This window comes from Cebidichthys violaceus, unplaced genomic scaffold (assembly GCF_023349555.1).
Source record: "Cebidichthys violaceus isolate CVI_PGR_0920_01 unplaced genomic scaffold, fCebVio1.0.p SCAF_143, whole genome shotgun sequence".
In the NCBI taxonomy this organism is placed as follows: Eukaryota; Metazoa; Chordata; class Actinopteri; order Perciformes; family Stichaeidae; genus Cebidichthys; species Cebidichthys violaceus.
This window is the reverse complement of record NW_027176311.1, coordinates 29,339-45,145: the sequence shown is the minus strand read 5'-3', so window position 1 is coordinate 45,145 and position 15,807 is coordinate 29,339. Positions and strand designations below refer to the sequence as shown.

General features: G+C 43.7%; 1 protein-coding gene across 1 annotated transcript; it reads left to right on the top strand.

The window, feature by feature from the left end:
- Positions 1-4,525: 4,525 nt before the first annotated feature.
- htr1aa (5-hydroxytryptamine (serotonin) receptor 1A a) lies at positions 4,526-6,146 on the top strand. The gene has a single exon (XM_068709329.1). It carries the CDS (start codon positions 4,785-4,787, stop codon positions 6,066-6,068), a length of 1,284 nt encoding a protein of 427 aa, XP_068565430.1. The 5' UTR covers positions 4,526-4,784; the 3' UTR covers positions 6,069-6,146.
- Positions 6,147-15,807: the final 9,661 nt, after the last annotated feature.

Here is a 15,807-nt window from a genome sequence, read left to right as displayed (position 1 = left end):
TTAAATTGGTGGTGATGGTCTGGGTGCAGCCGGTGCTTGGAGGTCTGGGACATGTGCATCCTCTCTGCAAGTTGTTTGATCCTTCTCCAACTTCCAAAGTGTTGTTGAACGGGACGTCAGAATTACTGCTGGACAAACTTTCAGTGCTTCCTGTTCCCTGTCTGTCCTGGGCTCCATCTCCATGTGCGCCGGTTCTTTCCGCCTTTCTCTGCCTTTGTTTTCCTCTTTCCCCGCTTCCTACGTGTTCAACATGTTGTCTCTCCTCCTCCCTGTCTTGGTTTCCCTCTCTCCATCGTCCTCTGCTGTCCTTGCTGCAGGTCTTTCTGTGTGCCTTCCTCCCTGGCAGGGCAGGTCTCACCAGCTGCTCCACGCCGCTCGGCCTCCCCTCACCGGCTGGATCTGCGCTCCTCTGCCTAGGTCTCGCTGTTTTTAAACACTGGGTGCGAGTCTCGTTGTTGTCGTTTTCTTCGACGGCATCCTCGCTTCCGCGACCTCCAACTCTGCCTGAGACATTTGCACTAGGCGCTCCCAAATGGGAGCTCATCGCGACGCTTTCTTAGGCCCTCAGTCACCAGCAGATCGCATCTGATTCAACTTCAACCAGCTAGCCTGGTCTTTCCCCTGTCATCTTTCCCCAAGTCTTATCTCAGCATCCCACTCCTTCTGGATGTAACTTGTTGTTTTTTTTCTAGGAGCTAGAGGGACTGTTCCAGTGTAGAGGAGGTGAGCGCTGCAGCCCTCTGGCCTGCCCTCTCCTGCCCCTGCAGCCCACTGGGACATTCCACACTGTTGGCAAAGACAAAGTCCCCCTGGTGAGCCCCATCACAATAGGTGCACTGGTCACGGCCTCACTATTGTCCCGTGTGACCTATAGAAAACACACTGCTATACAACCACTGAGTACACAAAAAAATAAGGTGAAAAAACCAGAGGCACCTTTTTTTTTCTCACGACCACTACCATGGTGTCAGCTTTTTTTTCACTCTGGGGTTCACAAACAGTGTGTGTGTGTGTGTGTGTGTGTGTGTGTGTGTGTGTGTGTGTGTGTGTGTGTGTGTGTGTGTGTGTGTGTGTGTGTGACTTTTCCTTCATTTGATGTCTGATTTTTAGTTTCTTTAGACTCTAAGAAAATCTAAATGTGTTTGATAATAACTTGAGAAGGCAGGATGTGGCGCTTTGTTTCAACAGATTGCTTTATTGTTTATCAGATGGAGAAAACAAAAAGGAAGAGGAGGATTCTTCATCAGAGGAAAAGCAGAACAGCTTCAGATTTTTTTTGACATCCATTATTATTATGGGTTAGGGTTAGGTGAAGTGTAATTACTTTGTTATAATTACTGAGCACAGATTTCTTTTTTTTTTTTTTAAAACAGTCAACCCAGCTCATCCGAATATGTCACAGACAGTTGAAGTAAATGCACGAAACAGAAGCTTAAGCAAATATTAAATATAAAGAACAAGATTAAAGCTAAATATTTAATCACACAGAGATCTGAATATCTTCAGTTCTTCTGCACAATTAGTGAAAAGTGTCTATCCTAAAATGGATCTATTTTTATTGTTGTCTGAAAATAAAAATATTTGTTGAGGTTTATTTTCCAATACACAGCTTCATTAATTGTATGTTTTCTTGTGCTTCATGCATGATCACATGCAAGAATGCTGTTGCACATATTTGTTGTGTGATATATGTGAGAATTCATGTTATTTTGTTTTCATGTAGGGTAGGATGACATCCTCCAGTCCACCGAGGCTCTAGAGACACTACAGTCCACCGAGGCTCTAGAGACACTACAGTCCACTGAGGCTCTAAAGACACTACAGTCCATCTAGGCTCTAAAGACACTACAGTCCACCGAGGCTCTAAAGACACTACAGTCCACCGAGGCTCTAAAGACACTACAGTCCACCGAGGCTGTAGAGACACTACAGTCCACCGAGGCTCTAAAGACACTACAGTCCACCGAGGCTCTAGAGACACTACAGTCCACCGAGGCTCTAAAGACACTACAGTCCACCGAGGCTGTCGAGACACTACAGTCCACCGAGGCTGTAGAGACACTACAGTCCACAGAGGCTCTAAAGACACTACAGTCCACAGAGGCTCTAAAGACACTACAGTCCACCGAGGCTCTAAAGACACTACAGTCCACCGAGGCTGTCGAGACACTACAGTCCACCGAGGCTCTAGAGACACTACAGTCCACCGAGGCTCTAAAGACACTACAGTCCACTGAGGCTCTAGAGACACTACAGTCCACCGAGGCTCTAAAGACACTACAGTCCACCGAGGCTCTAGAGACACTACAGTCCACCGAGGCTCTAAAGACACTACAGTCCACCTAGGCTCTAAAGACACTACAGTCCACCGAGGCTCTAGAGACACTACAGTCCACCGAGGCTGTAGAGACACAACCAGATCCTGTAGAACAGACCAGGAGAGACACTATGAAGGATTCATGACGAGTTGTCTCAACTGGACTTGTTTGTTCTTGAAGAGGTTTTGTCCCTCACCTAAAAGATTTCAATAGTTTTGAACTTCTTTTCTGGACCAAACAACAAGTCCGGTTGTTTTTGACTTGAAGGTGTCTTCTGATCATCTTGTATGTTTGCTTCTGTACTGACGTGTTGTTTTTGTTTCTATTTCTTCCCCACAAAGAACGAGAAGAAGAAGACGGCTTCAACAGAATCTGAACAAGCCGCCTCCTTTTTGATGTTGTGCTGCAGTTTGTGCAGCTGTTGCCTCGACAAATAAAGAACAAGATCAGAACCATCAGCTTCAACCACTGGCCTGACCAAAACTCCTCCCCATCTCTCTTTTCTCCCCCTCTCCCTCATTTCTCCCAGCTCTCTATGTCTTTCTACTCACATTTCTTTTCCTCCTCTAGGCCTCTGGCTTTAGATTCAATAAAGTCAGGCTATACTGATGTGTTTTTACGGTGTTTTATCTGTCTGCTTCTCCAAATCAATGCTTACATTTCGATGATTCTAGCAGTTTCTTAGAAGGATTACCTGTTACCCACAAACTAAACAAAAGTACAAGACATTGCACAGCTACTGACGCCCCCACACATAGCGTCATACAGAAAGCAGGACTACAGGAGCGAGCCGTGCACTTGTATTTCATGAGCTAAATTAATTAGTGAATCCACTTTGAATATTAAGTGCAGCTCGCAGCAGGCATTAGCTTGCCAACATTGCACACTCAGGCAAAATCGTCAAACTTCTGCCCTCTGATAAAACACATCCATGTGTGACTGTGACTAAACTTCAAGTGAAAATGTTACGTTGGTGTAACAAAAAAAACAACAACGTCTAAAGGCCTTAAGCTAGTGATTCATTTTCATCTTGAGACTCAAGGCAGCAGCGAGGGGTTCAGTCAAGTTCAACGAGAATGTGGAGCAGAATGTCGAGGCGACGTTGACTTCACTGTTGTAGCTATAGTGGGAGATAATAATGACGCTTTGACCTTCATCCTTCATATATTTAGTCTATATTATAATTTATGGACACAAATGTTGGACTCATTCAACCCATTGTTGTAGCTAGTGTGGCTAGTAGTCACTCGATAGGCTACCAGCTGGAATATGTTTCTGGTCTATTTTCATAAAATTTTTTTCCTTTTCATTTTTAATTTTGGGTTAAATGATCCTGCTAACTATAAACCCTGCACTACACCCTGCTAGGTCTATTCAAGGTCTCTCTCTCTCTCTCTCTCTCTCTCTCTCTCTCTCTCTCTCTCTCTCTCTCTCTCTCTTTGACACACGCGGTTTGCTTCTCGTCGTTTCAACCATCTCCTTCGACAGCTCACCCCTTTCCTGTTTCCTCATCCTTCCCACAGCATCTAACTTTGCCCTAAACTGAAAAAAATACTGACGCAACAGTGGCCTTCGTCTGACGCAGTACCCGCTGTAAACGGCAGATGGCAGCAGCTCTCCTCTCTGCACCGTGGTGGCGCTGTCCCTGGTCCTGAAACTACCTCTCGCTCCCAACGCTCCTTCCATCCCGGCTCGAAATGCAAGGTTGCGCCCTTAAATGATCTCTACTTGTTACTGAGTTTCTTTTTTAGGTCTTTTGCATATCAAAAAATTTCTGTTTCAGATGAAGTTGCCTTAAACGAAAAGTGAATATGAATGAAAAATTAAGAAATGTTCTCAGTTACTATTTCCACCTGGAGTATCCTGCCGATATATATGTATTTGCTATCATGCTATTTTGTGTAATAACTCAGTTAGGTTATTACGTTTTAGTCCTGACTGGCACCTACCATTTGAGATGTAAACTTAAAAAAAAAAAATCCACATTCAGTGAGTCCAAAGAGTAAAAGAAAGGAGAGAGAAAAAGAAAGGAGAGCTCTGCGCCCTCGTCGGCTGTCTGCAGTGAAAAACGGAGCAACGAGGAGAGCAGAGGCACAAAACTCCAGGGCGACCTCCACACGGTCTGACGTACCCAAAGCTGCTGGTATAAATGAATTCACGGCGTCACCGAGCTCAGATGATTCGCAGTACCCGTGAGCGCACCCGGCTGTCAACACTCAGGGGCTACAACTCACACAAACCCCCTCACACACACACACACACGCAAACACACACACACTCACAAACACCTCTGCGTCATGCGTCCTGAGAGCGACGGCACGAACGCGGTAACTCCGATGGACCCCGGTAAAACGCACAGCGGCAGCGGTCTGAGGGGCTGACTGGGTCCTGCTTATCTGTCCAATTGCGTGTCCCCCCCCCCCACCCACTGCTCTGGGAAAGTTGCGCTCTCAGTGTGGTCGCATTATGGATTTTATAACAACAAGCGCCAACGGCAGCAACGCGACCAGCGGTTACCCTGCCGGGGTGGACGTGGTTGCCGACTGGGACGGGAGCGAGAATGGCACGGACTCTGGGTCTCCGCCAGAGGTAAAGCTGAGTTACCAGATTATCACCTCTCTGCTCTTGGGGGCCCTCATCCTCTGCTCCATATTTGGCAATGCGTGCGTCGTGGCAGCCATCGCCCTGGAGAGATCTCTCCAGAATGTGGCTAACTATCTGATTGGATCTCTGGCCGTGACAGACCTCATGGTATCGGTGCTGGTTCTGCCAATGGCGGCCCTCTACCAGGTTTTGAACAAGTGGACACTGGGGCAGGGGATCTGTGATTTGTTTATCTCCCTGGATGTACTGTGTTGCACATCATCCATCCTGCATCTGTGCGCAATTGCCTTGGACAGGTACTGGGCCATAACAGACCCAATTGACTATGTAAATAAACGGACGCCGAGGCGAGCTGCGATCTTGATAAGCGTGACTTGGCTAATTGGTTTCTCCATCTCTATTCCGCCTATGTTAGGCTGGAGAAGCGCCGAAGACAGGGCGAACCCCGACGCCTGCATCATTAGCCAGGATCCGGGCTACACCATCTACTCCACATTCGGGGCTTTTTACATCCCTCTCATCCTCATGCTGGTCCTGTATGGCCGAATATTCAAGGCTGCTCGGTTTCGGATTCGAAAGACGGTGAAGAAACCGGAGAAAACAACAGTGTCCGACAAGTGCTTGACTGTATCTCCGGGCATCTTCCACAAGAAAACCAACGGGGAGGCCGGGGGCAAAGGCTGGAAGCGCAGCGACGAGTCGAAGCCCAGCTCTCCGTGCGTAAACGGCGCGGTGAAGCACGGAGAGGAGGGTGAGTCACTTGAGATAATAGAAGTTATCGGCAACTCCAAAACGCACCTGCCTCTGCCCAACACGCCTCAGTCCTCCTCGCAGGGCTACGAACACATGAATGAAAAGAACTCGGGGGCGAAGAGAAAGATCGCGCTGGCGAGGGAACGTAAAACGGTGAAGACGCTGGGGATCATCATGGGAACTTTCATCTTCTGCTGGCTGCCCTTTTTCATCGTCGCGCTCGTGCTGCCTTTCTGTGCAGAGAGCTGCTACATGCCCGACTGGCTGGGCGCAGTCATAAACTGGCTGGGCTACTCCAACTCTCTCCTCAACCCCATCATATATGCCTACTTCAACAAAGACTTCCAAAGTGCTTTCAAGAAGATCATCAGATGCAAGTTCCACAGACCGTAAACCGCACACAGTGAAAACGTGTGCGTGTACTTAGACGTGGAGTGAATGAACGGACAGCAGGACATGCTCGCTGACTGTATGGGGGGGGGGGGGGCGCTTTTCATTCAGGGACAGTCTCTTTTTCGGTGTGTGTTCGAGGACCGTGTAAAAAAGAAGAAAGAAAACCCGGGGTCGCTATCCGCTGATGAGATGAGACAAGACTGGAACTTTCGCTCTTTATGTACAAGCTCATGTTTGTTCAGTGTTTGTAGCTACAGTATATAGCCTATACGCGACGGCAGCCATCGCTATTATTGCCATGCAACACGTGTCACGTGCTGATTCCATGCATTCTATCCTGAGACACGCGGGGAGGTTCCGGTCCCACCACCATGAGCTTTGTAGCACTGACACAATAAAAGCAATCAAAGTTTGTCATTAAGAACGAGTCCATCTTTGTTTAGACGATTAAAGAGCTAATGAGCCAAGCACAGATCAGGGCCTGTTGTGAGAGAAAAAAAAAAAAACTTTTCACATGGGACCTATCTCATTATCATCATCATCATCATCATCATCATCATCATCATCATCACATCTTCATATGATGAATGAATCATTGACTGTGTTGTTGAGCAGACAAAGCAGGAGCAACTTATCAATTTGCTTCGACAGGCCACAGGGATGATGATGATGATGATGATGATGATGATTACGATGATGATGGGCGATCGGGCTGTGGAGTGCATGGTGTGTTTGATGTCTTGCAGCAAATGGTTATGGAACAAACCCCTCTGCCTATCCATCAAATCCATCTCGGAGTCAAAAGCAAAAGAACATGGGCAATTTTTTTTTTCTAAAATGAAGGCTTGTATTACATTTATGATATATGGTCTCAGTCTCTCTCTCTCTCTCTCTCTCTCTCCCCTCCAATTCTAGAGCTCCCCCTTCCCACCCCTATTTCAGGTTGTCCCCTGTGTGTGTGTGTGTGTGTGTGTGTGTGTGTGTGTGTGTGTGTGTGTGTGGGAAAGACTGAAACAACAGATTGAGAAAGAAAATAGCTCGAGAAAAAAAATCACGGGATTTTTTCCCCCCTACATTAGGTTATTATACAGTACCGTATAGCTTTGTGTATTTGAGAAGACAGCCTGGCTGTATCAACATCAAGAAAAGCAGTGCTAAATTTAGTACAAGCACTCGTATTACCACATAATGTAGAGGGGGAAAAAAAGACCACATATTCCTCAACTGCTGTAACTGCTCTCGTCGATCAAACAAATCCCAGACGCAAATCCACTTACAGCAGATAGAAAAGATAAAGACAGTCAGGAGGAGGAAAACAACTTTCAGGAAGAAGTCCCATTGAGGCCTGCAGGCTTCACCAGATGGGCGGCTATGTGGCCCAAGGCATCATGGGTCAAGGTGGCGGGTGGGCTAAGTGAGCATGGACAGACCAGAATGTAATATACCGTGTGGCAATTTGGAGATGACACCCGTGTCAGCCACTCAGGAGGGTGCATGTAGGTTACAGGACACATCAATAACTTTTTTTTAATAATTCATTTTAATTTAGGGGTAAGAACAAATCATGTTTAAATGATTTATAACACACTGTAATGTGGCGTATGCAGATATGAGGACATTTGTGTGTTTATTAATGTATGTGTCAACAACCATAGCTCCTCCTGTAAGGCACCTCTGAGGCTGCTTAGCAGTTAATGAATGATTGATAACAAGGAATAACAAAGCTGTAATCAAATTAAATGAAATATGAATACGCACACATTAACGACTGCTTAAAGTTTGTTATGAATCATTTAAATATATTATGTTGTTTTGTGTTCAGGACGTTTAGTTAGAAAAAGTAACTCAAAGTCCACTTACTGCCTTTCTTCCACAGCTTTCAGCAACATCTTCTGCTCAGTTGTGATGAAGTATTCATAAATACATAACTAGATATTCATAAATACATAAATCTACATAAATACTGCATAAATATAATCATAATAATAACGTAACTGATGAATACAATAAATAACTATAATTAATTCAACAAAATAGTATAGAAATGAAATAAATACTATTTGTACTATTCATGTAAAATATTACAACACATCTGATAAGATTACAACTCTATTACATCATATTGTCAATGATTCATTAACTTTTAATGCACCAGTTACAAATGCTTAACGACTACAATATAGAGTGTTATAGTGTGTCATAAGCCATTTACTGAGTATAAATAAATGCTTATCAATGTGAAGTGCAGGGGGTCACAATAAAGTATGATCTAAATGGCAGCCAGGACATCCGTCCAGTTGCAGTCACAGGACAACACAATATATTTTAAATCACAGAAGTCAATTGAGTCTGAAAAAAGCTCCAGAGTTAACATCACTCTCTGATATCAGGAAATAAAGATTTGGCCAAAAGTGATGTAGTGATGCTGAGGTCTCAGCAGCACAGTCACTCTACAGTCACTCTACAGTCACTCTACAGTCACTCTACACTAGGGCTGAAAAGAGTCAAATAATCAATGGTCATAAAAATGTATTTTTCTCTGTTATACAGCCAACTCTCATTCTCATGATATCGCCACAAAATTATAAGTCAACAAAAACCAAAACAAAACAGTCAGATAATTGTGTCGTCGTCAAAAAAAGACAACCTCTCTCTCTCTCTCTCTCTCTCTCTCTCTCTCTCTCCATGACACTTTCTACCTTTTGCTCTCTGGTGCATCAGTGCGACACCAATGCACTCAAAATGCTTCTGGGAAAATGAGTCTCACACCTGTGACCTGTAGGTCAAGTCCTGGGCTCATGACCGTGCCAGAGAGGCCCACAGAGAATGTGGTGCGAGCCACTGAGCACGGTCGGGTTTATTTTTCAATTGTGAGTCACACTGTGCGTAAGACCATTAAAATCATTACATTATGGTCCTGATACATGGGATTACAAGGCAGCGACCTCCTTCGAACTATGCAGTAATATCAAAGCTCTGGATTGTAGGGCTGCATTAATCCCCCTCCCTCTAGGCTTCTTAAACGTAATGTGAGGTAGGTGGGAGCAGTGCGATGACGCAGGAGCATCGCCTTCAACCCCGGGAGGGGAGGAGAGGAGGGGTGGATTATATAAAATGGCACCACAAACAGGGTGATTACAGGGTTTATTATGTCTACCACTGCCCTCCGGCCTGGAGCTGCATGGAAACTGTGTGAGATTATGTAGGTTGTTATTGGTCCTATAGGAGCAACTTAGCAGGAAGAGCAGGTTATAGGAAATGCAGAGCTCCTGTATCGACACATTTCTCAACACTAAAAGTGGCGTCGACGTCAAGATATTAAACATTTATAGATTCTGTATTGAAAAGTCACACAGGAAATAGCAGGCGTTATTCCACAGGCAACCCTGTTCATTTTATGGTGACATTTACTTTTGGTACATAATTGTAATTTCTTTTCAGCGTGCTACTTTGAAATTGATTAAAGGATCAATATCAAACGGCAGTTGCCAACTGAAAATGTGACACCTCTGCATAAAGAGAACAGACACTCCAAGAAACAAATCTACTTATTAATATTAATTACTTTATGAATGCACTTACTATTATTAAACATGAGTTCGTTTTGAGGTGAGACAGCGAACATGTTTTGAACTTATCAAAGGATCTAATAGATTTTAGGTTCGGATCGTACAGCTGTGAAAATGGATGTTCTTCACTGATCTTACCTCATACTGTAGACCGACAAGGACCTAACACACAGTCAATATGAATAATTAGAATATTTAAAGTAAAGTAGTTCAAATGTTGATTTCAACATTATCATTAATAACAGTCACCTGAGATCAGTTGACTAACTCAAGCACTTTCATAGAGAAAGTGTTTCAAACAGAAATCTCAAAATAAACATACAAAATTAGGCTGCTTTGATGATATTTTCATAAACAATGAGCGCAGTCCAAAAGTATTTTGTTGCATGAGGATTTCTTTCAGACATTGACGATAAAATGTTTTTTTCAGAAATACATATCATCACCACCACAAAACATTTGTATTAATAACTGGTGGCCGAAAAGTGAACTCTCAGAGTAAATACGTGCAAAGATGTGAACTATTTTAAGTCATCATGAACTGTAAGGGCGGCTGTATCTGGTACCAAAAATCATGTTTTTTTTGTTTTTTTTTGTAATTAGCTTAACGCAGCTGAATTGCTTCGTTCCATTAAAAACCCTCACAGGACACATTTAGGTGTGTTGCACCATCATATGCTCAGTGAAAGTAACGTAAAAGTAAAGACTCTACAGCCAATCGATGCTGTGTAGGGCGTTATAAAGAAGGGAAAAAGCATATCGGGTTGAAGAGGTGAGCAGAAAGCAACACAGAAAGAAAAAAGACAGAGAGAGAGAGAGAGAGAAAAACGAGGTTTGAAAGACAATGAGAAGAGGAGAGAGAGGCAAAGACGAGGAGAATGTAACAGAGAAATATATGTGACTGAACACTCAGCACAACACATGTTTCTGCCTCGCCCCCAGCCTACTTCAGGGTCTTTTTCATCTGTCAGGATTTTTTTTTTCAAGGATCTCACAGCCCACAGCCCGTCACACGCCGGAGGCTCTCTCTCTCTCTCTCTCTCTCTCTCTCTCTCTCTCTCCGTCCAAGCCTGAGAGAGAGGCAGGGAGGGAAGAGCACCAGAAAACTTCTTCTGACATGGAGAGATTACGGTTTGGGTGTTTTTCAGATACGCTTTACCTCATTTGGAAAACAGATGCGTCACTTCTGTTTCCGCGGTATGGTCCAAACATTGATGGATAAAACAAAAGTGTGCGTTCGGATCTTCTCACTCCCTCACACACAGACACACGCGCGCATGAACACGCCGACTCGTCACTTTGATGGAGGGCAGGCATCATGTGTTCAAGGACAACAGCAAGCAGGAAAAGTAAGAGTAAACCATGTGCTTTCCAACGCGTTCCTCTTTCACAAACAATCTAAAAGCATAAGAGTGATGAAGAGTGGTGCTCCAGAGCCTGGTGCTATTAGAATCACAGTCAGTGAGAAACACTTCACCTCAGAGTTGACATTTTTCTAAAGCGAGATGGACAAACGTCTTCGTTTATTCTCCTTTTTTCCCCCGCTCCATTCACTCAGCGCTTTTTAAAGTGTGAGTGTGTGAGTGTGTGTGAGTGTTAAGAGGGGCAGAGGGAAATTCAAATCTGTCATTATTTACAAGGCCAAATGTCAGTTCACAGCTCCCACCCAACTTCAATTTGAACTTCACAGGGAACTTTGTCTTGTAGCCGCAGGTGAAACACAACTCACACGGCCTGAAACATGAGATGCATACGACATAATAAAATACATAAAACACGACGCACGCTGACATAAAACAAGGTGCATCAAGTAGCGGCGTCATCCATCATCATCCTCATCATCCAATCCAATCAACAGTGGTTTAAACATCATCATTATCCTGAGCTTACAACAGTTAGAAGAGGAAAAAATAGGATTTCTCACCTTGTCAGACCTCTGAATCTCTGTCCAGAAGGGAGAAGCTCAATTCTCAATCTAGAGGAGGAAGAGGACAGTAAGAGCATGTCAATTTGTAAAAAAAAAAATTTTTAAAGCCTGGATGTTGGTTTACTGCTCACCACTAATTTGTCAACCCAGGAATCACATTTAAAACTACAAATGTTGTGCTTTTACGCTACGACTTTTTCTGACAGATTTGGAGTTTACATAAAAGCTTAAAGAAATCCATGCGTTCTTTAAGATTAAAGCCAGTGCGGTCCAGATCCATTTTAGTTTGTGACCCATGACAAAAAAAAGCTTGGTGTTGGCCCAAAAACAGGTTAGATTAACAAACATCTTACAACAGAATAAATGTGAGAAAAAAGTCTTACCAGAACTTTGACTATTTGGAGGGAAGCAGTGTCCTGCATGTGGAACCACTTGATTACACTTCTGAACTGTATGTAAAGTATCTTGTATCTACTAACACACACTAGACAAAGCCACCGTCTTAGTTTTGTTTGAGATGCAGCTGAAGGGATATGTGTTCACTTCCATACAGTTTTCTTGGATCCTTTACACTGCAGGTATCTACCACCAACACTCTGTCGCTGTAGTGGTTGCCAGGTTGTACAAACTGAATTTGTTCACTGAGTCCTAAAAAAAATGATTCGGACAAATGAAAAAAGTATGGCTGGCACCGTAACATCTTTACTCGCATAATTCACAATATGAAACAGAATGGAGCAATGGTGCATAATAATACAATAATAAAAGGGTCCAACAGACAAGCAGAGTGATGAATTATCACAGTCCACAACGCTTTTACAGTAACTGACTGTATTTCAATCTTTCTCAAAAGGAATAACAATAAGAAATCTGCTGTTTGTCTCTACCTTGTTTCCTCCTCCTCCTTCAGATATTACATACATGTAGGCATTCAATATATATGATCAGTTAATAATATATGGATATTTAATCTATACTGCAGATTAAACTGGCTAGTATATCAAATAGTTAATATAGCTTCAGATTCACCAGATTCAACCATTCTGCTGCTATTTGCTGCTAATACATGTGTAATTCTACTAAAGTTAAATGAATGCAGGACTTTCACTTGTAATGGAGAATTATTATGGTGTGGCATTGTCACTTTAACTTCAGTAAAAGATCCCAATATTTCCAAAAACTCAATTTTAGCACAAACTCTGAATGCAATTTGGCTCGTTAGAGATTCAAAAGTGGAATTTGGTTCCACGCGACCAAAGTTGACCTAATTATCTCCCAGATTTTTTGGGGGTTTTTAGTTGGATGTTACCAAAAGGAAATGCGTGTGTGTGTTTCTCTCAAAGCTGTAGCGGTGGTTCTAAAAGAAGATGACGCAGGTTTTAATTTGGATCTCATTGCCGCTAGCTCCTCGTTGGTGGCGTTGGAAGACGGAGTCAGAAACAGAGAGCGAGAGACAGAGAGACGAGTAGAGAGAGAGAGAGAGAGAGAGAGAGAGAGAGAGAGAGAGAGAGACATCTTGGAGAGGAAACATCACTTGGCTTATTGCATCATTTCCAGTATCAGTCAGCGGGCAAAATCTGCCAAGAGTGAGATCTATTGCCTTTAAATGAACTCAAAACAACAAAAAAAGCCCCCCCCTGTCTTCGTTTCATCTCCTGCCAACTCTTGCGATGCATTTTCTCAGCATCCCAGCATGAGTCCTGTAAATATGTTCACGGCCTTTCTATAAATAACTTAACATGCCAGCCATTTGCCTCAGGGACATCAAATTTGATTTATATATTTGTTTTTTCAATTTACATTTCCTCCCTTTGTCTCTGCAAAACCATAATGCACCACCACCACCACCACCACCACCATCAGTTGAGCATGCTTTCTAGAAGTCAAGTGTCTGAGCCCTCAGTAACAACGGCTTTATCGCTGCTTCATAGATACTTTAATATCATCATCATCATCATCTCGCTGCTCGCTGTTTTGTGTCCTCTGAGACAACGTGGTTGCTTTTGAGTCATGTTGTCTTAATTGCCAACGAGATACTGACACTTGCAGAAGATGTGCACAGTAATTGGGCAGTTATAAACACACTCACACACACACAGATATTCCTCTAAGCACCACTGATGTTCCTAATTGGGTCTGGTTCGCAAAAAGCTTTACCTTTTTCTGTTTGTCACTACAAAGTGATGGCGCCTCATTTAACAGAGGGACAGACAGTGAGATATTTAGACTTAGATCAATGCCAATAAGTGTATATTGTCCCCCATAAATACAGTCATAAAGTTAAGTCTAGATCAAGCAGGCAAAGAGACTGATATGAGAAACATTTGATCAGCTGCACTTCGTCTCTATCACTTGTCAGCGGGGAGAGGTTTCAAAGATTTGCACGAGATGGTCGACTGACTAATGTTTGGTGAGAGCTACGTTCACCATTACCGCTGTTTGTCTTAGCTAATGCAATCGCTTCACTTACTCGATGCTTCGCGATGGATAGATGGGCCCATAAATTAAAGCGAGAAGACGGCGGACAGGGCCCCACCGTCTATGTGGGGGACACGTGCAAAAAACAAAAAGACAGACAGAAAGGGAAACAGAGACAAAAAGAGAGACAGAAAGGAACGAGAGAGAGAGAGATAGTTTTTTTGATGATAAAATATTGTCTTTGGCTTCAGGCTTTTGCCAAAAATTCAGGGCCCGCGCATCACTCAGTAAAGCATATTTGTTACCAAAGGAAGAAAACCTCGGGCATGTGTAAGGACAATCAGAGTACCGGCTCGAGGCTAAGCTGAGGGCCTCGAGGCTTGGGATGAAGAAGCTGCTGCTTCGTGCACACGTATGTATAAGCAGCACCCCTTCAAGCATGAAATACATACAGTATGCACTCCTATTTACAGCAGCGCGTGCTGTATATATTTGCTCATGTGGTTAAACTGTATATAGATGTGTGGTTTGCTGGACATGAGCAGGCGCCCAGGCACTTTTTAATACGCCTATAAGGGATTATCAGACCTCGGTAAAAAAAAAACACACTGTGTGCCTGGGAGTGTGTAGGTAAGGGGTGACATGCTCTCATTTGTATTTCGCGTAGATGCGCGCGTGATTTATTTGTGTAACATGTGTTGGCGGAGAGCAGCAGCAGTCCCCTTGGCAAAGTCTATCCATTAGTCTCTGTCGCAGCCCAGCTGCAGCTCCACGAATCTAAAGGATAAGCGCTCGCTGACACTTCATCATTCGCAAACTGAGCCTCTAAAAGGAGGCCAATTAGCTACATGCAGTGCTAACCGCAGCCAGGGGGCTTATCTTATGATCCTCTGACCACGGCATTTAACAGAGACTAATAGTATACGAGACTGCTTGCACGGCGCTCTGCGGGTAGTCATGCATGGCCGTTTGTGCAAACAGAAACCCATGTGTTTGTCCGCGGTCGCACCACAGCGTCACATTAGGGCCATATGGAAGGTCCATATAGAGTCTGAGGAACACACAGCTTTACTAGTCTGCCTGCTATTCATAAATATGTGATGTGATTAAATCTGGCATGTGATCCTTCGTAGGATGTTCTAATCCCTCCAGTGTGATTCTCGAGTATGCCCAAAGGTCTCTTCCCAGCTGGGGGAATCTTGGAAAAACCTCCACAGGGAAGAGTCTTGAGAGGTATCCTGATCAATATCTGCTTTTCAGTATCATTAACAACCTCCACCCTCTGAGCTGCTCCGGTCCCAAACCACAGTGGGTTGCTGTTTAAATAATTTAAAAGCAAACTGATTCCCTTTGTTTTTTCCTCTGTTATCCGTGGTTGTTATTCTTTTTCAACTGACTCCCTTCTTTCTTTCTTTAAAAAAAACAACAACAACAACAATAAAGGACTGAAAATAGATTTCAGCCATTTGAAGGAGAATGACTGGAATGAGAGATTGGGATCCATGGAGAGCACATGAATCATCCTCAAAACCCCTAACCCCCTCTTTCTGCTCTTTGTATCTCGTCTCCCTCCCCTTTGTCCTCATCTTTTTTTTTTTGTGCACCTCCCATGCTCTTCAATTTTCACCTCTTTACTCCTCTCTCACTATCCCCCCCGAGCAACACTCCTCTCCTCTCTCCACAGTCTAGTCTCATAGACTTTCCACTTAACAGCAACAGCTAAAAAAAACACACAAAAAAAAACAGGTCAGAGAAGAGCAGCACCCACTTGCTGTCTGGCTGGCAGAAATCCTTGACCTTTCGATCTTGTTGCGTTTTTCGGAGC